The 21587-nt window shown below is 45.9% G+C and overlaps 1 protein-coding gene across 1 annotated transcript in view; it reads right to left on the reverse strand.

The window, feature by feature from the left end:
• Positions 1-21587, reverse strand: part of LOC110528438 (protein bassoon) — a 172285-nt gene that overhangs the window by 97222 nt on the left and 53476 nt on the right. The window contains exon 3 of the mRNA XM_021610503.3: positions 6846-8024. Coding sequence (XP_021466178.3) covers positions 6846-8024 — 1179 coding nt within the window. The remainder of the gene's footprint in view (positions 1-6845; positions 8025-21587) is intronic.

The following is a 21587-nucleotide window of genomic DNA, read 5'->3' on the forward strand; positions in this document are numbered from 1 at the left end:
GAGTGTGAGAGAGGGAGCGAAAGAGAAAGAAAAACAGAGAGTGGGAGCAAAATAAGAAGAAAGAGAGAGTGATACATGTGCCTCCTGTGTCTATGTGAAACAAAAATGGCAATTGAGTGAATGTGTGTTACATTGTGTGTTACATTGTGTGTGTGTGTGTGTGTGTGTGTGTGTGTGTGAGCAGTAGGATATTGTCGTCGGTTCCTGGCATTCCCAGACCCTTTTACACAGCCATAATCCCTGGACTACAAGAGGCAAATCAATCCGGCGGGCAAAGGGGCAGTAATCCCTGGTTCAGTCAGCCTTCCAGGCTGCAGCCAATGATCATACTAGCATACCACTTTACAATGCATGTTTATAACATTGTTTAAGTCAGTAGTGTTCTAGACAGGTGCGGATATTGGAATATGGCTATTGTCTACAGCCAGTCTGGACAGGGTCTCTACCTGGAAGGGCCACTCAGGGGCCTTGATGGGACATGGAGAGAAACAGAGGAGCCCTGACAAAGGAGCTCATTAAGTCAAGGTGTTCTGTGCTCTTCATTTACTCTGCAGCTACCTAACAGTGTTCGTACACAATTTTGCGTAACCACGGCATTCAAACGAGGTTGCAATAAAAACTAATGGGACTGTAGCAACTGTGTTGGCATCAAAATCCGGGGTGTGAACTACGCTCTATTCAAGCGTTGATGGACCAACAGTATTTGAGAAAAGATCAAAAAACGGACCCCTCTGATGCTGTACGTTTCATCTTGATTTGCTCTGTCTACATTTTACTTTCACATTAGGCTGGTGGTCTGATATGTAGGAAGACGGGCTCACCGCAGTGGATGAAATGGAATGGATGGAAAGGTATCAAACACATCAATCATGGTTTCGATGTGTTTGATACCATTATTTTTATTTCATTCCAGCCATTGCCACGAGCCCCTCCTCCAACATATCTGCCCACCAGCCACCACTGATATTAAAACTGGTTTCATCTCCAAGCAGAATGGATAGGAGTAGTTCTTAAATAGCAGTGTTAGCCCAGCCCCATAGGTTACCTTGCAAACAGTCTATCTAATGGTCCGAGATGGACAGAAATAGAGATAGTGACCTGCAGGGAGTGTCATCACACATAATTTGACTAAGTCGTCATAGCTACAGATACAAAACCCCAAGCACTCTTGTCATTGGTTGAAATACATCATATGCCCCATGATCACTGTGCACCCAACACACCAGGGGAGATGTTGAAAGAAACCAAAATAAATTCCTTGACGCTAGTGAAACTGCATCTCACACACACACGCACACGCACACGCACGCACACACACACACACACACACACACACACAGGCCTTGTGTGACACCAGGGATCAAACACAGCACTCTCCCTGCTCCACATTTCATACACTATTAATAATGTTCTCCGTGCCTAAATTATTGATTAGTTAAATTTTCTATTCCTCTCTCTGCACTTTGTGTACTGTTCTATGAAGGATCTAGTCCCCTCACTAACGACCCACTCAGGGCACATTTCTCGGTGCCATTTTCGGATGGACCCATGTCTAAAGTTGTGCAGACACACACACCCCCACCCCCCCTCCCACACACACGGTCAAACACACATACCCACCACCAACTCCTAGCAGACCCAGATGTAAATTAGACAGTGTGCTCACACATCAGTAGAAAAACTATCCTATTTACAACCAGAAGGACAATGAGATATTTATCTCTAATCTACTCTGAAAAGCAACATGGGGGAAGTAACACACACACACACACACACACAGACATCGTATTCACTAGAGACCTGCAGGAATCCCACAGCTCTGATGGATGTGAATCACCCAGGCTACTGTAACATTACATCCCTCTCTCTCTCATACTCATTATCTGACTCTCACTTTATTTCTCTCTCCCTCCATCTCTCACTTTTATGCTGTATCTCTCTGTCACTTTCTCTCTCCCCCCCCTTCTTTCCATCTCACTTTCATGTTCTCTCTCCCCCCTTTCTCTCCATCTCACTTTCATGTTCTCTCTCCCCCCTTTCTCTCCATCTCACTTTCATGTTCTCTCTCCCCCCTTTCTCTCCATCTCACTTTCATGTTCTCTCTCCCCCCTTTCTCCCCATCTCACTTTCATGTTCTCTCTCACATTGCTTTCTCTCTCCCCCCTTTCTCTCCATCTCCCTTTCATGTTCTCTCTCCCCCCCTTTCTCTCCATCTCACTTTCATGTTCTCTCTCACATTGCTTTCTCTCTCCCCCCTTTCTCTCCATCTCACTTTCATGTTCTCTCTCCCCCCTTTCTCTCCATCTCACTTTCATGTTCTCTCTCCCATTGCTTCCTCTCCCTCTCTTCTCAGCAAACTGTACAGATGAAAATGGAAGCTGAGCCTTCATTTGATATACGGTATGGCACAGTCTGTCTATTCAAAGGCAATGTATTATGCATTATGGTTCTCATGGGCTAAGAGGCATTGTGATTCCATAAATAATACCACATTTTCTACCCTAAAGATTTCCTGGTTTTTCATCAAAAACCATGGTCACATAATTCCTTTCCCCTCTGTTATTTGTACAGTCAACTCAGCCAATACATGCAGTAGCTCCTAGCTAAAACACAGATAGGCCCACACATAGGGTTAGCAAAAGTACTGCACTATATAGTAAATAGGGTGCCATTTGGAATGCACATTATGTGCCTGTCCAGGGCTATAATCACTGGCCCCTATCCTAGATCCACACACAAACCTTCCATTGACATCATGTATTATTTACATGAAACTATGGGTTTACGTGCCCATCTCAACTTAAGTGCTGAACGTGGATTGGCTAGCGGAGCTGTTCGGTGGGGGGTGCTGAATGTGGATTGGCTAGCGGAGCTGTTGGGTGGGTGGTGCTGAATGTTGATAGGCTAGCGAAGCTGTTCGGTGGGTGGTGCTGAATGTGGATTGGCTAGCGGAGCTATTGGGTGGGTGGTGCTGAATGTGGATTGGCTAGCGGAGCTATTGGGTGGGTGGTGCTGAATGTGGATAGGCTAGCGGAGCTGTTAGGTGGGTGGTGCTGAATGTGGATAGGCTAGCGGAGCTGTTCGGTGGGTGGTGCTGAATGTGGATTGGCTAGCGGAGCTATTGGGTGGGTGGTGCTGAATGTGGATTGGCTAGCGGGAGCTGTCCAGGGGGTTGCTGCTGAATACACTCAGAAACACCCTGCCAGGAGAGAAAGGGTGATAGCTACACCTAGGCTCACACTTCCGGTCATAAATAACCCCACGGTAGCATGGACCTCCTTTCCCCCTCTCCACTTCTGGTTCTCTCCTCCTTTCCCTATGCATTAGGCCAATTAGAGCAGCTCACAACCACACCCACAAGAGGGGGGGGGGGGTACTTCAATACAGGCATTGTAATGTGGTGTTTCACTATAGAGCCAGAACAAGAAACCTAGTATGTGGATGCAGGCTTCACACTGCTGTCCGTCCATAGAGTTAAACAACTACAGTGCAGCTCCTTCTGAGATTGAAACAAGTCCTGCTGAGACTGGGGCTGTCCTAATATGGACACCATACACACAACACACCAGCGAGACATCTCATCACATCACTCTAAAACTTCCTGCTCTCTTTGGACATCTCATAAAACTCTTTGGTAGCTTGGCTCATTCCGCTGCGTCTGTATCCATCCAAGCATGAAAGCAACGCCTGACAAACGATAGCGCTGTGTTTCCATAGCAATCTATCCATCTATGAATGGCCTGTGTCACTGCTGGTGACAGCCAGATGCCGAGGAAGACAAGGCAGGCCAATTAAAAGCCCAACACCAGCCACCAACCCTGTTGTTACTGCCATCATTCAATTGGGCCTGATTTGCATAATTAAGCTGGGTGATTGGCCTGAAAACCTAACAAGAGTCTGTTCTAACCAGCAGTGTTAAGTACCATTGGAGAGAATAAAGGGGTAACTCACACTGACCTGTGGATCCCCACAGGAGAGCATCAGAACATATTTCATTATGACACATTGATATTAATGAATGAGTCATCTTTTAATCAGGAAGGATCAACCCCAATTTAGGTTGTATTGGCCATGTCTGTATCCCTAATGGGATACTATTCCCCATGGGCCCTGGTCAAAAGTAGTGAACTACAGTACATAATGAATATGGTGCCATTTGAGATGCAGCTAAATCTCTCTGTTCACCACAGGAGGGACTGCTGTGATACTAACAGGTGAGATCAGTCATAGGGCTTCACTTCTGGAGCGAGACAAACTGGTGAGATCAGTCATAGGGGTTCACTTCTGGAGCGAGACAAACTGGTGAGATCAGTCATAGGGGTTCACTTCTGGAGTGAGACAAACTGGTGAGATCAGTCACAGGACATTCTGGAGTGACACCAACTGGTGAGATCAGTCATAGGGGTTCACTTCTGGAGCGACCCTAACTGGTGAGATCAGTCACAGGACATTCTGGAGCCACTCAATCCCACCTGATTACTGAAGACAAACAGAAAGACAGACAGACAGGAAGCAGCATATATTTTTTTGTACCTTTATTTAACTAGGCAAGTCAGTTAAGAACAAATTCTTATTTTCAATGACGGCCTAGGAACAGTGGGTTAACTGCCTGTTCAGGGGCAGAACGACAGATTTGTACCTTGTCAGCTCGGGGGTTTGAGCTTGCAACCTTCCGGTTGCTAGTCCAACACTCGGCTACCCTGCCTCCCCGGCAGGAGCATGCAGAGTGGTGTGCTGGCTGCCAACCCCTGGACCAGAGCAGACAGAGACTGAGGCTTAAACTCAATTAATCGTTCCTTGATTCCTTGCATCCTCCTTCTCAAATGTGTTTTGAAAAGGAGGATAGGAGAGAGGAAGCAAGGAAAGGAAACAAGGAAAGGTGAATTGAGAACGAGCCTGAATGTCCAACAAACCTGATGTATTTTATGTTTCCTTTTCAAATCCAAAGCTTTAGTCAAACGCAGGTCTGAGAAAGACCAAGAAAGGCCAGGGTAGCCAGAGGAAGACATTCTAGTGCACTATGACAAGGCATTTTTTGAGGAACCCATCCATAAACCATTCTATCATCTATTTTATCACAGGGCAGTTGACCCACTTTTATCACAGGGCACTTGGCCCACTTTTATCACAGGGCGCACTTGGCCCACTTTTATCACAGGGGACACTTGGCCCACTTTTATAACAGGGGGTACTTGGCCCACTTTTATCACAGGGGGTACTTGGCCCACTTTTATCACAGGGGGTTCTTGGCCCACTTTTATCACAGGGCACTTGGCCCACTTTTATCACAGGGCACTTGGCCCACGTTTATCACAGGGCACTTGGCCCACTTATATCACAGGGCACTTGGCCCACTTATATCACAGGGCACTTGGCCCACTTTTATCATAGGGTGTACTTGGCCCACTTTTATCACAGGGCACTTGGCCCACTTTTATCATAGGGTGTACTTGGCCCACTTTTATCACAGGGCACTTGGCCCACTTTTATCACAGGGCACTTGGCCCACTTTTATCACAGGGCACCTGGCCTACTTTTATCACAGGGTGTACTTGGCCCACTTTCATCACAGGGCACTTGGCCCACGTTTATCACAGGGCACTTGGCCCACTTATATCACAGGGCACTTGGCCCACTTATATCACAGGGCACTTGGCCCACTTTTATCATAGGGTGTACTTGGCCCACTTTTATCACAGGGCACTTGGCCCACTTTTATCACAGGGCACTTGGCCCACTTTTATCACAGGGCACCTGGCCTACTTTTATCACAGGGCACCTGGCCTACTTTTATCACAGGGTGTACTTGGCCCACTTTCATCACAGGGCACTTGGCCCACTTTTATCACATTATTCAGACCCTGATGGAATCCACCCAGATTTCTCATACACACACACGCATGTGGGCTATACTCGGCCTTGTCTCAGGATGGTAAGTTGGTGGTTGAAGATATCCCTCTAGTGATGTGGGGGCTGTGGGTGGGGTTATATCCTGCCTATTTGGCCCTGTCTCCTGTCTCCTGTTTTATCCAGTGTCATGTGTGAATTTAAGTATGCTCTCTCTAATTCTCTCTCTCTCTCTGTCTTTCTTTCTTTCTTTCTTTCTCTCGGAGGACATGAGCCCTAAGACCATGTCCAAGGATAACATGGCCTGATGACTCCTGGCTGTCCCCAGTCCACCTGGCCGTGCTGCTGCTCCAGTTTCAACTGTTCTGCCTGAGGCTATGGAACCCTGACCTGTTCACCGGACGTGCTACCTGTCCCAGACCTGCTGTTTTCAACTCTCTAGAGACAGCAGGAGCGGTAGAGATACTCTGAATGATCGGCTATGAAAAGCCAACTGACATTTACTCCTGTGGTGCTGACCTGTTGCACCCTCGACAACCACTGTGACTATTATTATTTGACCCTGCTGGTCATCTATGAACATTTGAATATCTTGGCCATGTTCTGTTATAATCTCCACCCGGCACAGCCAGAAGAGGACTGGCCACCCCTGATAACCTGGTTCCTCTTTAGGTTTCTTCCTAGGTTCTGGCCTTTCTAGGGAGTTTTTCCAAGCCACCGGGCTTCTACACCTGCATTGCTTGCTGTTTGGGGGTTTAGGCTGGGTTTCTGTACAGCACTTTGTGATATCAGCTGATGTAAGAAGGGCTTTATAAATACATTTGATTGATTGATTGATTGATTGATTGATGAACTCTCGCAAACACACACACACAGAGACAAACACACACACACACACACACACACACACACACACACACACACACACAGAGAGAGAAGCCACAACCAACTGACGGAAGACTCTGATCTATAGAGATTAGAGATTAGAGCGGCCTTACCTCCAGGTGCGGTGCAGGGTTGAATCCACACAGGTTGCAGACCTGGGCGTGGCACTGGGTACAGGTGTTGTAGTTGGGTGGTTGGGCAGTCACGCCCACATTCAGACTTGTCTTACACAGGGGACAGCAGGCACCTTTATCCTGCTGCTGTTGCTGCTGCTGGGGAGGTGCATGGGGTCCCTGTTGGGGTGCATGGAGGCCCTGTTGGGGTGCATGGAGGCCCTGTTGGGGTGCATGGGGGCCCTGTTGGGGTGCATGGGGTCCCTGTTGGGGTGCATGGGTTCCCTGTTGGGGTGCATGGGGTCCCTGTTGGGGTGCATGGGGTCCCTGTTGGAGTGCATGGGGTCCCCGTTGGGGTGTATGGGGGCCCTGTTGGGGTGCATGGGGGCCCTGTTGGCCTGGATGGGGTCCTGGTGGTTTCCCTGCACCAGCTGCAGGTTCTTGGGGTCCAGCTGGTTTAGGGGCAGGTTTGGGGGGATGTTGCTGCTGCTGGGGCGGGGTGGGTACCGGGTCCACTGATATGAGGGTGCTGGCCTGGTTGAGGAGGGACGCACCGAAGCCACCAAAGCCTCCAAACAGCTTTCCAAAGGTCTGCTCAGGAGCGGCGGCCGGGGGCGGGGGCTGGCGGGATGGGGAGCTCCCTGCGCTGCGGGTGTGGTCCTGGCGGAGGGGCAGGGGCTGGTGGGCGGGAGAGCCACGGAGGTCAGGCTGGGACGGGGCTTTGGCCATGCCTGGGAGAGGGATGGCTCCTGGGGGGAGACGAGCCCCACCCTGACCCTGGGCTGGAACTGGACCCACTGGACCTCTCTGCTGTTGAGGGGTCTGACCTGGGCCTGGACCAGTCTGTCTGTTAGGGCCTGGTGGGGGCTGGGCTTGTGTCGGAGCCTGGTGCTGGGTTAGAGGCTGTGCCTGAGGTGGGGCTTGGGACTGGGGCTGAGGTTGGACCTGGGGCTGGGGTTGGACCTGGGGCTGAGGTTGGGCCTGGGGCTGAGGTTGGGCCTGGGGCTGGGGTTGGACCTGGGGCTGGGGTGGGGGCTGAGTTTGAGGTTCAGAGATGGGCTCTAGTTTGGCTTGGTGGGACGGAGAGTGGATCTGCTGCTGGCTCTTGGAGCGAGGTGTCTCCATGTCCATTCCCAAAGCTCTCTGCATCTGGCAGTTCAGACACAGCCACTCCTGGACCTATGGCAGCATTAAAGAGGAAATAAAACAAGAGTATTAACAATATACTATACATTCTCCACCAAATGAATTCACTCAAATCAATTGAGCAGTGACTGACTGGTTTTTCTAACAAAAATACTTCATAGACAATGAATGGAACAAATTGCTTATAAATCATATGTAAAATATACATTGAGCAAGAGAACTGGGACCGAATAACGTATCAAGTATCTCAGAGTATGAGTGCTGATCTAGGGTCAGGTTCCCATTGTCTGTAAAATGTTATTAATTGCGATCTAAAAGGCAAAACTGATCCTAAATGAGCACTCCTACTCTGAGACGTTTCAAACATATGGCACCTGGTGTTGGCTTGCCCCACTAGTAGCATCTTGTTGGTAAACAGGAGTGATAAATGATGATATTTGCAGTTGGGATAAACTGAGCTAGGGGCTCCTTCAATAAAACAAGACGGATCCCCCTGATTATCCAGGCTTTACCACTCTAAGTCATCATCCTCTCTCACGCTATCGTGTCTTGGTCTTACTGTCCTCCTTTCTCTCTTTGCCTTTCATGTCTTCATCCCTTTTAACCATCTCTGTCCCTGCCCTCTCTGTTTCCATCCTATTACACTCTATATCTCCCTCTATATCTCCCTCTCATCCTTCTACCCTCTATATCTCCCTCTATATCTCCCTCTTTATCTCCCTCTATATCTCCCTCTCATCCTATTACCCTCTCTCTTTTTCCCTTTGTATCACCCTCTATCTCTCCCTCTTTCCCCATCCTGTCTCCTTCTTCTCTTTCCCTCTCTTTATTTTGCTGCCGAGTGGCGCAGCGGTCTAACGCACTGCATCTCAGTGCTAGAGGCATCACTACAGACCCTGGTTCGATTCCAGGCTGTGTCAAAACCGGCCGTGATTGGGAGTCTCATAGGGCGGCACCCAAATGGCCCAGCATTGTCCGGGTTAGGGTTGGCTGGGGTAGGCCATCATTTAAATAAGAATTTGTTCTTAAACGACTTGCCTAGTTAAATAAAGGTTAAATAAATAAAATACAAAATATCCCATCCTATATCTCTTCCCATCTCCAGCGCTTTCTACCTCTATCTTTCCTTCTCCCCTTCTCTCCCTCTACCTCAGGCAGATACTGTAAGAAGAATGGAGTGACGCCCCCCTTCTCCCCCTCTCTCCCTCTCCCCTCTCCCTGTCTCCGCCTATCTCAGGCAAATACTGTAAGAGGGTGAGTGAGAGTGAGAGTCAGAGTGGGAGTGAGAGTCAGAGTAAGAGTTAGAGTGGTGGCCTGGCCCATAGACCTGGTTGATAATTATCATTATGGTGATTTGACAGCTGCTGCACAAACACACACACACAGCCACCGTTAGTGTCATGGGGTGGCAGGGTAGCCTAGTGGTTAGAGCGTTGAACTAGTAACCGGAAGGTTGCAAGTTCAAACCCCTGAGCTGACAAGGTACAAACAAATCTGTCGTTCTGCCCCTGAACAGGCAGTTAACCCGTTATTGAAAATAATAATTTGTTCTTAACTGACTTGCCTAGTAAAATATAAAACAAAAATGGCTATTACAGAATGAATGCCATTAGGAGAGGATAGAAGGGGAACAGGGACATGGAGGGTGTGGTCTTCACCTCTGACTGACCTTTGGAACAGGACCAAGTGGCCCTAGGTAGTTTCACTCACCAACCATACTTATTCATACGTATACTGTTTACAGACAAACACAACACAACTCTCTGGGTTGGGAAAGAAAGGTAGTCATCCCAGACATTCTTGTTTCATTTCATCATCAAAACACAAGTTGAGAGGACATCATTTCCAGGCTACATCTTTAATTTAATGTCCGTTTATGGTCTGTGTGTTTCTGTGTGTCGGTCAGTCAGTCACTCTGACAGTCTATCAGTGTGTGTGTGCATGTGTACGTGCATGTGTCCGTATCAGTCATTCAGTCACAGCAGTATTCCAGACCCTGTCTTTAGTCCCCTGTAGTTTCTCTGAGCTGAGAGTGACGAAGCCAGAGTTTGAACTCTCAATCAACCAGAAGGGAAGGGTAGGAGGCGGGGTTACACCCCTGGGACACTGGGCGTGCTCAGAACAACCGTGGGCTGCAGGGAAAATATATCTAGAAAAAAAACAAGCCAGGGCCTTGATCAAATCAAGTTTTTATCATCGGGCCCAGAGAGCAATCTCACTCACTCACTCACTCACTCACTCACTCACTCACTCACTCACTCACCATAGCTTCAGACAATCATGTTAATCTGATGATCGCTAATCAATGAAATCTGATCTTTCACAGAGAGCCAGCACTTATTTACCAATCTCTCCCTGTTTCTGATATTGATATTACACTGGGTTGAACTACACTCCAATGTATTTTGTAAGAAGATACTTTCACAAGCTGTATTTTTTTTTTTTTTTTAACTACATACTTTTCTATACCATTCTTATAGCTGTTCACCATTTTGTTGCCCGCTTTCCCCCTGCATTGGTGTCAGAAGTCTGGTTGCATTATCATGTGATACAGTGGGGCAAAAAAATTATTTAGTCAGCCACCAATTGTGCAAGTTCTCCCATTTAAAAAGACGGGAGAGGCCTGTAATTTTCATCATAGGTACACTTCAACTATGACAATTAATGAATTAATTTCCAAATTATGGTGGAAAATAAGTATTTAGTCACCTACAACCAATCAAGATGTCTGGCTCTCACAGACCTGTAACTTCTTCTTTAAGAGGCTCCTCTGTCCTCCATTTGTTACCTGTATTAATGGCACCTGTTTGAACTTGTTATCAGTATAAAAGACACCTGTCCACAACCTCAAACAGTCACACTCCAAACTCCACTATGGCCAAGACCAAAGAGCTGTCAAAGAACACCAGAAACAAAATTGTAGACCTGCACCAGGCTGGGAAGACTGAATCTGCAATAGGTAAGCAGCTTGGTTTGAAGAAATCAACTGTGGGAGCAATTATTAGGAAATGGAAGACATGCAAGACCACTGATAATCTCCCTCGATCTGGGGCCCCACGCAAGATCTCACCCCTTGGGGTCAAAATGATCACAAGAACGGTGAGCAAAAATTCCAGAACCACACGGGGGGACCTAGTGAATGACCTGCAGAGAGCTGGGACCAAAGTAACAAAGCCTACCATCAGTAACACACTACGCCGCCAGGGACTCAAATCCTGCAGTGCCAGACGTGTCCCCCTGCTTAAGCCAGTACATGTCCAGGCCCGTCTGAAGTTTGCTAGAGAGCATTTGGATGATCCAGAAGAAGACTGGGAGAATGAAGAACACCATACCTACTGTGAAGCATGGGGGTGGAAACATCATGCTTTGGGGCTGTTTTTCTGCAAAGGGACCAGGACGACTGATCCGTGTAAAGGAAAGAATGAATGGGGCCATGTATTGTGAGATTTTGAGTGAAAACCTCCTTCCATCAGCAAGGGCGAAGGAAGGAGTGGCTTCGTAAGAAGCATTTCAAGGTCCTGGAGTGGCCTAGCCAGTCTCCAGATCTCAACCTCATAGAAAATCTTTGGAGGGAGTTGAAAGTCCGTGTTGCCCAGCAACAGCCCCAAAACATCACTGCTCTAGAGGAGATCTGCATGGAGGAATGGGCCAAAATACCAGCAACAGTGTGTGAAAACCTTGTGAAAACTTACAGAAAACGTTTGACCTCTGTCATTGCCAACAAAGGGTATATAACATATAAGTATTGAGATAAACTTTTGTTATTGACCAAATACTTATTTTCCACCATAATTTGCAAATAAATTCATTAGAAATCCTACATAACAGGTTAGGAAAATTAATGTAGAAAATTAGGAGAATTAGGTTAAGCTGTATCCCATCTAGACATGACCCTGAAACAAGACCAATAATAATACCCAGTGTGCATTGCAGTTAATTTTGGTATGTTAATTTTCACATATGCATTTTGATCATTTAGCAGACACTCTTATTCAGAGTGACTTACAGTTAGGGCATTCAACTAAGGTAGATAAACAACAACATATCACAGTTATATCAAGTAAAACGTTTTGTTACTGGCAATGTTGTTGCTGTTCGAGCTGGCTACTTGCAAATGTATTTCTGTATTTTAAATGACAAAATACATGTACTTTAATTCAATACATTTCAAAATACAAGAATTTTGTAGTTGAATTCGATATATTGATCTTATTGGCATTTTGCAATGTTTGCCCATCCCTCTGTGTGTGTGTGTGTGTGTGTGTGTGTGTGTGTGTGTGTGTGTGTGTGTGTGTTTTGTGGGGGTTTTTACGTCACTTTACGTCATTTTCGGTCACAACTTACAGACTTGTTTACGTGTTGCTGTGCGTTTTGTTGCCAACCTGTTTTGCTACCTGACAACTTTACGGTTTTTACTTTTTAATGACCGTTTATATTTTTGTTTTTTTTTCCCTCAACTTTTTCACTCCGGATGCTTTATCTGGACATGGTTCGTCAGCACCTCCAATAGCCGAAGCTAAGTAGTAACATTAACATGATGCCTTCTAATTGCAGTCGCTGTACTCATAATGTACAGGAGAACGATCGCCTTGCTGCGAGGATAGCTGTGCTACAAGCCCAGCTTCAGACGCAATCGTTAGGCAAGGGTAATTTGAGTGTAGGAAAGGATGAAACAGCGTCTGTGCCACCAGTAAGTACACATAGTAACGTTAGTATAAATCCCCTCGCACGGTCCCCGCAGCCGGACAACTTTCTCACGGTTTCTGCAAGGAAATGCTGTAGGAATGCTCAATCGGTGTCGCTCATTCAGCCGACAGAAACGTTCAACCGGTTTTCCCCATTAAGCAGCAAGTCGGAGTCAGAGGCCGAGCCTTCTCTTGTCTCTACTCCTCCCGTTACGGGTCTGAGACGCCGAAGCTTCCCACCATTAGCTCTGACAAATTGAAAACTCTAGTCATTGGCGACTCCATTACCCACAGTATTAGACTTAAAACGAATCATCCAGCGATCATACACTGTTTACCAGGGGGCAGGGCTACCGACGTTAAGGCTAATCTGAAGATGGTGCTGGCTAAAGCTAAAACTGGCGAGTGTAGAGAGTATAGAGATATTGTTATCCACGTCAGCACCAACGATGTTAGGATGAAACAGTCAGAGATCACCAAGCGCAACATAGCTTCAGCGTGTAAATCAGCTAGAAAGATGTGTCGGCATCGAGTAATTGTCTCTGGCCCTCTCCCAGTTAGGGGGAGTGATGAGCTCTACAGCAGAGTCTCACAACTCAATCGCTGGTTGAAAACTGTTTTCTGCCCCTCCCAAAAGATAGAATTTGTAGATAATTGGCCCTCTTTCTGGGACTCACCCACAAACAGGACCAAGCCTGGCCTGCTGAGGAGTGACGGACTCCATCCTAGCTGGAGGGGTGCTCTCATCTTATCTACCAACATAGACAGGGCTCTAACTCCTCTAGCTCCACAATGAAATAGGGTGCAGGCCAGGCAGCAGGCTGTTAGCCAGCCTGCCAGCATAGTGGAGTCTGCCACTAGCACAGTCAGTGTAGTCAGCTCAGCTATCCCCATTGAGACCGTGTCTGTGCCTCGACCTAGGTTGGGCAAAACTAAACATGGCGTTGTTCGCCTTAGCAATCTCACTAGGATAAAGACCTCCATTCCTGTCATTATTGAAAGAGATCATGATACCTCACATCTCAAAATAGGGCTACTTAATGTTAGATCCCTTACTTCAAAGGCAATTATAGTCAATGAACTAATCACTGATCATAATCTTGACGTGATTGGCCTGACTGAAACATGGCTTAAGCCTGATGAATTTACTGTGTTAAATGAGGCCTCACCTCCTGGCTACACTAGTGACCATATCCCCCATGCTCCCGCAAAGGCGGAGATCTTGCTAACATTTACGATTGCAAATTTCAATTTACAAAAAAAAAAATGACGTTTTCGTCTTTTGAGCTTCTAGTCATGAAATCTATGCAGCCTACTCAATCACTTTTTATAGCTACGGTTTACAAGCCTCCTGGGCCATATACAGCGTTCCTCATTGAGTTCCCTGAATTCCTGTCGGACCTTGTAGTCATAGCAGATAATATTCTAATCTTTGGTGACTTTAATATTCACATGGAAAAGTCCACAGACTCACTCCAAAAGGCTTTCGGAGCCATCATCGACTCAGTGGGTTTTGTCCAACATGTCTCTGGACCCACTCACTGTCACAGTCATACTCTGGACCTAGTTTTGTCCCATGGAATAAATGTTGTGGATCTTAATGTTTTTCCTCATAATCCTGGACTATCGGACCAACATTTTATTACGTTTGCAATTGCAACAAATAATCTGCCCCAACCAAGGAACATCAAAAGTCATGCTATAAATTCTCAGACAACACAAAGATTCCTTGATGTCCTCCCAGATTCCCTCTGTCTACCCAAGGACGCCAGAGGACAAAAATCAGTTAACCACCTAACTGAGGAACTCAATTTAACCTTGCGCAATACCCTAGATGCAGTTGCACCCCTAAAAACTAAAAACATTTCTCATAAGAAACTAGCTCCCTGGTACACAGAAAATACCCGAGCTCTGAAGCAAGCTTCCAGAAAATTGGAACGGAAATGGTGCCACACCAAACTGGAAGTCTTCCGACTAGCTTGGAAAGACAGTACCGTGCAGTACCGAAGAGCCCTTACTGCTGCTCGATCATCCTATTTTTCTAACTTAATTGAGGAAAATAAGAACAATCCGAAATTCCTTTTTGATACTGTCGCAAAGCTAACTAAAAAGCAGCATTCCCCAAGAGAGGATGGCTTTCACTTCAGCAGTGATAAATTAATGAACTTCTTTGAGGAAAATATAATGATTATTAGAAAGCAAATTACGGACTCCTCTTTAAATCTGCTTATTCCTTCAAAACTCAGTTGTCCTGAGTCTACACAACTCTGCCAGGACCTAGGATCAAGAGAGACACTCAAGTGTTTTAGTACTATATCTCTTGACACAATGATGAAAATAATAATGGCCTCTAAACCTTCAAGCTGCATACTGGACCCTATTCCAACTAAACTACTGAAAGAGCTGCTTCCTGTGCTTGGCCCTCCTATGTTAAACATAATAAATGGCTCTCTATCCACCGGATGTGTACCAAACTCACTAAAAGTGGCAGTAATAAAGCCTCTCTTGAAAAAGCCAAACCTTGACCTAGAAAATATAAAAAACTGTCGGCCTATATCGAATCTTCCATTCCTCTCAAACATTTTAGAAAAGGCTGTTGCGCAGCAACTCACTGCCTTCCTGAAGACAAACAATGTATACGAAATGCTTCAGTCTGGTTTTAGACCCCATCATAGCACTGAGACTGCACTTGTGAAGATGGTAAATGACCTTTTAATGGCATCAGACCGAGGCTCTGCATCTGTCCTCGTGCTCCTAGACCTTAGTGTTGCTTTTGATACCATCGATCACCACATTCTTTTGGAGAGATTGGAAACTCAAATTGGTCTACACGGACAAGTTCTGGCCTGGTTTAGATCTTATCTGTCAGAAAGATATCAGTTTGTCTCTGTGAATGGTTTGTCCTCTGACAAATCAACTGTAAATTTCGGTGTTCCTCAAGGTTCCGTTTTAGGACCACTATTGTTTTCACTATATATTTTACCTCTTGGGGATGTCATTCGAAAACCTAATGTTAACTTTCACTGCTATGCGGATGACACACAGCTGTACATTTCAATGAAACATGGTGAAGCCCCAAAATTGCCCTCGCTAGAAGCATGTGTTTCAGACATAAGGAAGTGGATGGCTGCAAACATTCTACTTTTAAACTCGGACAAAACAGAGATGCTTGTTCTAGATCCCAAGAAACAGAGAGATCTTCTGTTGAATCTGACAATTCATCTTAATGGTTGTACAGTCGTCTCAAATAAAACTGTGAAGGACCTCGGCGTTACTCTGGACCCTGATCTCTCTTTTGAAGAAGACCATTTCAAGGACAGCTTTTTTCCATCTACGTAACATTGCAAAAATCAGAAACGTTCTGTCCAAAAATGATGCAGAAAAATTAATCCATGCTTTTGTCACTTCTAGGTTAGACTACTGGAATTCTCTACTTTCCGGCTACCCAGATAAAGCACTAAATAAACTTCAGTTAGTGCTAAATACGGCTGCTAGAATCCTGACTAGAACCAAAAAATGTGATCATATGACTCCAGTGCTAGCCTCCCTACACTGGCTTCCTGTCAAGGCAAGGGCTGATTTCAAGGTTTTACTGCTAATCTACAAAGCATTACATGGGCTTGCTCCTACCTATCTCCCTGATTTGGTCCTGCCGTACATACCTACACGTACGCTACGGTCACAAGACTCAGGCCTCCTAATTGTCCCTAGAATTTCTAAGCAAACAGCTGGAGGCAGGGCTTTCTCCTATAGAGCTCCATTTTTATGGAATGGTCTGCCTACCCATGTAAGAGACGCAAACTCGGTCTCAACCTTTAAGTCTTTACTGAAGACTCATCTCTTCAGTGGGTCATATGATTGAGTGTAGTCTGGCCCAGGAGTGGGAAGGTGAACGGAAAGGCTCTGGAGCAACGAACCGCCCTTGCTGTCTCTGCCTGGCCGGTTCCCCTCTTTCCACTGGGATTCTCTGCCTCTAACCCTATTACAGGGGCTGAGTCACTGGCTTACTGGGGCTCTTTCATACCGTCCCTGGGAGGGGTGCGTCACTTGAGTGGGTTGAGTCACTGATGTGATCTTCCTGTCTGGGTTGGCGCCCCCCTCTTGGGTTGTGCCGTGCGGAGATCTTTGTGGGCTATACTCGGCCTTGTCTCAGGATGGTAAGTTGGTGGTTGAAGATATCCCTCTAGTGGTGTGGGAGCTGTGCTTTGGCAAAGTGGGTGGGGTTATATCCTTCCTGTTTGGCCCTGTCCGGGGGTGTCCTCGGATGGGGCCACAGTGTCTCCTGACCCCTCCTGTCTCAGCCTCCAGTATTAATGCTGCAGTAGTTTATGTGTCGGGGGGCTAGGGTCAGTTTGTTATATCTGGAGTACTTCTCCTGTCCTATTCGGTGTCCTGTGTGAATTTAAGTGTGCTCTCTCTAATTCTCTCTTTCTCTCTTTCTTTCTCTCTCTCGGAGGACCTGAGCCCTAGGACCATGCCTCAGGACTACCTGACATGATGACTCCTTGCTGTCCCCAGTCCACCTGGCCGTGCTGCTGTTCCAGTTTCAACTGTTCTGCCTTATTATCATTGGACCATGCTGGTCATTTATGAACATCTTGGCCATGTTCTGTTATAATCTCCACCCGGCACAGCCAGAAAAGGACTGGCCACCCCACATAGCCTGGTTCCTCTCTAGGTTTCTTCCTAGGTTTTGGCCTTTCTAGGGAGCTTTTCCTAGCCACCGTGCTTCTACACCTGCATTGCTTGCTGTTTGGGGTTTTAGGCTGGGTTTCTGTACAGCACTTTGAGATATCAGCTGATGTACGAAGGGCTATATAAATAAATTTGATTTGATTTGATTTGTGTGCACGTGTGTGTGGGCGTGGGCGTGTGTGTGTGTGTGGGCGTGGGTGGGCGTGGGCGTGTGTGTGTGTATTAGATCCTGCTACCTGTCACTTCCTGCCATTGATTGAAACACAAATTACACAGCAGCGCTTCAGGCATCGCTGCTTTATGGAAAGAGAGAGAAAGCATATGCCTGTGTGCATGTACATATGGAAACAGAATCTTTTAGCAGTGAGGAGCCTGCAGAGAGCTGGATCTATAAAAATCTATTACAGGGATAGACCACAGCGCTCCCACATATCATACTAAACACACACTGACTAAATGCCATATGTCAAAGGTCCAAAGCAGCCATTTTTATCTCAATAACAAATCATTTATGGATAACAATTAAGTACCTTACTGTGATTGCTATTTTGTACCATTTTAATTTTTAACAAAGAGAAATTTAGCAAGCACGAATGCAGCTAGGACTGTCTGGGAGTGGTCTGAGTTGGGAGGGAGAACTGAAAATTAGCTGTTATTGGCAGAGATGTTTGTAACTCTCTTTGTTATTGTCTATTAAATAATTTACCGTCTGGTGAAGACAAAAGGCAGTCCAAAACTCCATCCCTCCAAAACAGGTGGAAATTTCAGGCAGTTTTTTCAAACAGCTCTTACAATAAAAGGGCATTATCATAACTTTCATATTTTTCATGGTATTATTCCAGCCTCACACTGTGGAAATACATACAAAACACATGAAATCACATTTTTGACTGCACTGGGCTTTTAATCAAGTCTAATCAGGATCTATCTTTTGTTGGCTGCCATGTCGGTCTAATGCTAGACATAATCTGCCAGCCACACTCTCTTATAAATAGAAAGATACATTGGCTACATCTAAAATCACACCATATTTCCTACATAGTGCTCTACTTTTGTCTAGAGCCGAAAGTGCAAAACCTTTGACGGATCCTTGGACCAGATATATAATCAAGCAGGCAGACAAACATACTGGACGTGTCTGAAATGGCACCCTATTCCCTACATAGACTACTACTTTTTACCAGAGTAGTTCACTACATACAGTTGAAGTCGGAAGTTTACATACACTTAGGTTGGAGTTATTAAAACTCGTTGTTCAACCACTGCACAAATTTCTTGTTAACAAACTATAGTTTTGGCAAGTCGGTTAGGACATCTACTTTGTGCATGACACAAGTAATTTTTCCAACAATTGTTTACAGACAGATTATTTCACTTATAATTCATTGTATCACATTTCCAGTGGGTCAGAAGTTTACATACACTAAGTTGACTGTGCCTTTAAACAGCTTGGAAAATTCCAGAAAATGATGTCATGGCTTTAGAAGCCTCTGATAGGCTAATTGACACCATTTGAGTCAAATGGAGGTGTATCTGTGGATGTATTTCAAGAACTACCTTCAAACTCAGTGCCTCTTTGCTTGACATCATGGGAAAATCAAAAGAAATCAGTCAAGACCTCAGAAAACAGTTGTAGACCTCCACAAGTCTGGTTCATCCTTGGGAGCAATTTCAAAACGCCTGAAGGTACCACATTCATCTGTACAAACAATAGTACGCAAGTATAAACACCATGGGATCACGCAGCCGCCATACCGCTCAGGAAGGAGACGCATTCTGTCTCCTAGAAATGAGCGTACTTTGGTGTGAAAAGTGCAAATCAATCGCAGAACAACAGTAAAGGACATTGTGAAGATGCTGGAGGAAACAGGTACAAAAGTATCTATATCCACAGTAAAACGAGTCCTATATCGACATAACCTGAAAGGCAGCTCAGCAAGGAAGAATCCACTGCTCCAAAACCGCCATAAAAAAGCCAGACTACGGTTTGCAACTGCACATGAGGACAAAGATCGTACTTTTTGGAGAAATGTCCTCTGGTCTGATGAAACAAAAATAGAACTGTTTGGCCATAATGACCATCGTTATGTTTGGAGGAAAAAGGAGGATGCTTGCAAGCCGAAGAACACCATCCCAACTGTGAAGCACGGGGGTGGCAGCATCATGTTGTGAGGGTGCTTTGCTGCAGGAGGGACTGGTGCACTTCACAAAATAGATGGCAGCATGAGGAAGGAAAATGATGTGGATATATCAAATCAAATCAAATCAAATCAAATGTTATTTGTCACATACACATGGTTAGCAGATGTTAATGCGAGTGTACCGAAATGCTTGTGCTTCTAGTTCCGACAATGCAGTAATAACCAACAAGTAATCTAGCTAACAATTCCAAAACTACTACCTTATAGACACAAGTGTAAGGGGATAAAGAATATGTACATAAAGATATATGAATGAGTGATGGAACAGAGCGGCATAGGCAAGATACAGTAGATGGTATTGAGTGCAGTATATACATATGAGATGAGTATGTAAACAAAGTGGCATAGTTAAAGTGGCTAGTGATACATGATACATAAAGATGCAGTAGATGATATAGAGTTCAGTATATACGTATACATATGAGATGAATAATGTAGGGTATGTAAACATTATATTAGGTAGCATTGTTTAAAGTGGCTAGTGATATATTTTACATCATTTCCCATCAATTCCCATTATTAAAGTGGCTGGAGTTGAGTCAGTGTGTTGGCAGCAGCCACTCAATGTTAGTGGTGGCTGTTTAACAGTCTGATGGCCTTGAGATAGAAGCTGTTTTTCAGTCTCTCGGTCCCAGCTTTGATGCACCTGTACTGACCTCGCCTTCTGGATGATAGCGGGGTGAACAGGCAGTGGCTCGGGTGGTTGTTGTCCTTGATGATCTTTATGGCCATCCTGTGACATCGGGTGGTGTAGGTGTCCTGGAGGGCAGGTAGTTTGCCCCCGGTGATGCGTTGTGCAGACCTCACTACTCTCTGGAGAGCCTTACGGTTGTGGGCGGAGCAGTTGCCGTACCAGGCGGTGATACAGCCCGACAGGATGCTCTCGATTGTGCATCTGTAGAAGTTTGTGAGTGCTTTTGGTGGCAAGCCAAATTTCTTCAGCCTCCTGAGGCTGCTGCGCCTGCTGCGCTGCTGCGCCTTCTTCACGATGCTGTCTGTGTGGGTGGACCAATTCAGTTTGTCTGGGATGTGTACGCCGAGGAACTTAAAACTTACTACCCTCTCCACTACTGTTCCATCGATGTGGATTGGGGGGTGTTCCCTCTGCTGTTTCCTGAAGTCCACAATCATCTCCTTAGTTTTTTGACGTTGAGTGTGAGGTTATTTTCCTGACACCACACTCCGAGGGCCCTCACCTCCTCCCTGTAGGCTGTCTCGTCGTTGTTGGTAATCAAGCCTACCACTGTTGTGTCGTCTGCAAACTTGATGATTGAGTTGGAGGCGTGCGTGGCCTCGCAGTCGTGGGTGAACAGGGAGTACAGGAGAGGGCTCAGAACGCACCCTTGTGGGGCCCCAGTGTTGAGGATCAGCGGGGTGGAGATGTTGTTGCCTACCCTCACCACCTGGGGGCGGCCCGTCAGGAAGTCCAGTACCCAGTTGCACAGGGCGGGGTCGAGACCCAGGGTCTCGAGCTTGATGACGAGCTTGGAGGGCACTATGGTGTTAAATACCAAGCTGTAGTCGATGAACAGCATTCTCACATAGGTACAATGCCTTGCGAAAGTATTCGGCCCCCTTGAACTTTGCGACCTTTTGCCACATTTCAGTCTTCAAACATAAAGATATAAAACTGTATTTTTTGTGAAGAATCAACAACAAGTGGGACACAATCATGAAGTGGAACGACATTTATTGGATATTTCAAACTTTTTTAACAAATCAAAAACTGAAAAATTGGGCGTGCAAAATTATTCAGCCCCTTTACTTTCAGTGCAGCAAACTCTCTCCAGAAGTTCAGTGAGGATCTCTGAATGATCCAATGTTGACCTAAATGACTAATGATGATAAATACAATCCACCTGTGTGTAATCAAGTCTCCGTATAAATGCACCTGCACTGTGATAGTCTCAGAGGTCCGTTAAAAGCGCAGAGAGCATCATGAAGAACAAGGAACACACCAGGCAGGTCCGAGATACTGTTGTGAAGAAGTTTAAAGCCGGATTTGGATACAAAAA

Source organism: Oncorhynchus mykiss, chromosome 7, assembly GCF_057628025.1.
Source record: "Oncorhynchus mykiss isolate SJ-2025 chromosome 7, ASM5762802v1, whole genome shotgun sequence".
Lineage (NCBI taxonomy): Eukaryota > Metazoa > Chordata > Actinopteri > Salmoniformes > Salmonidae > Oncorhynchus > Oncorhynchus mykiss.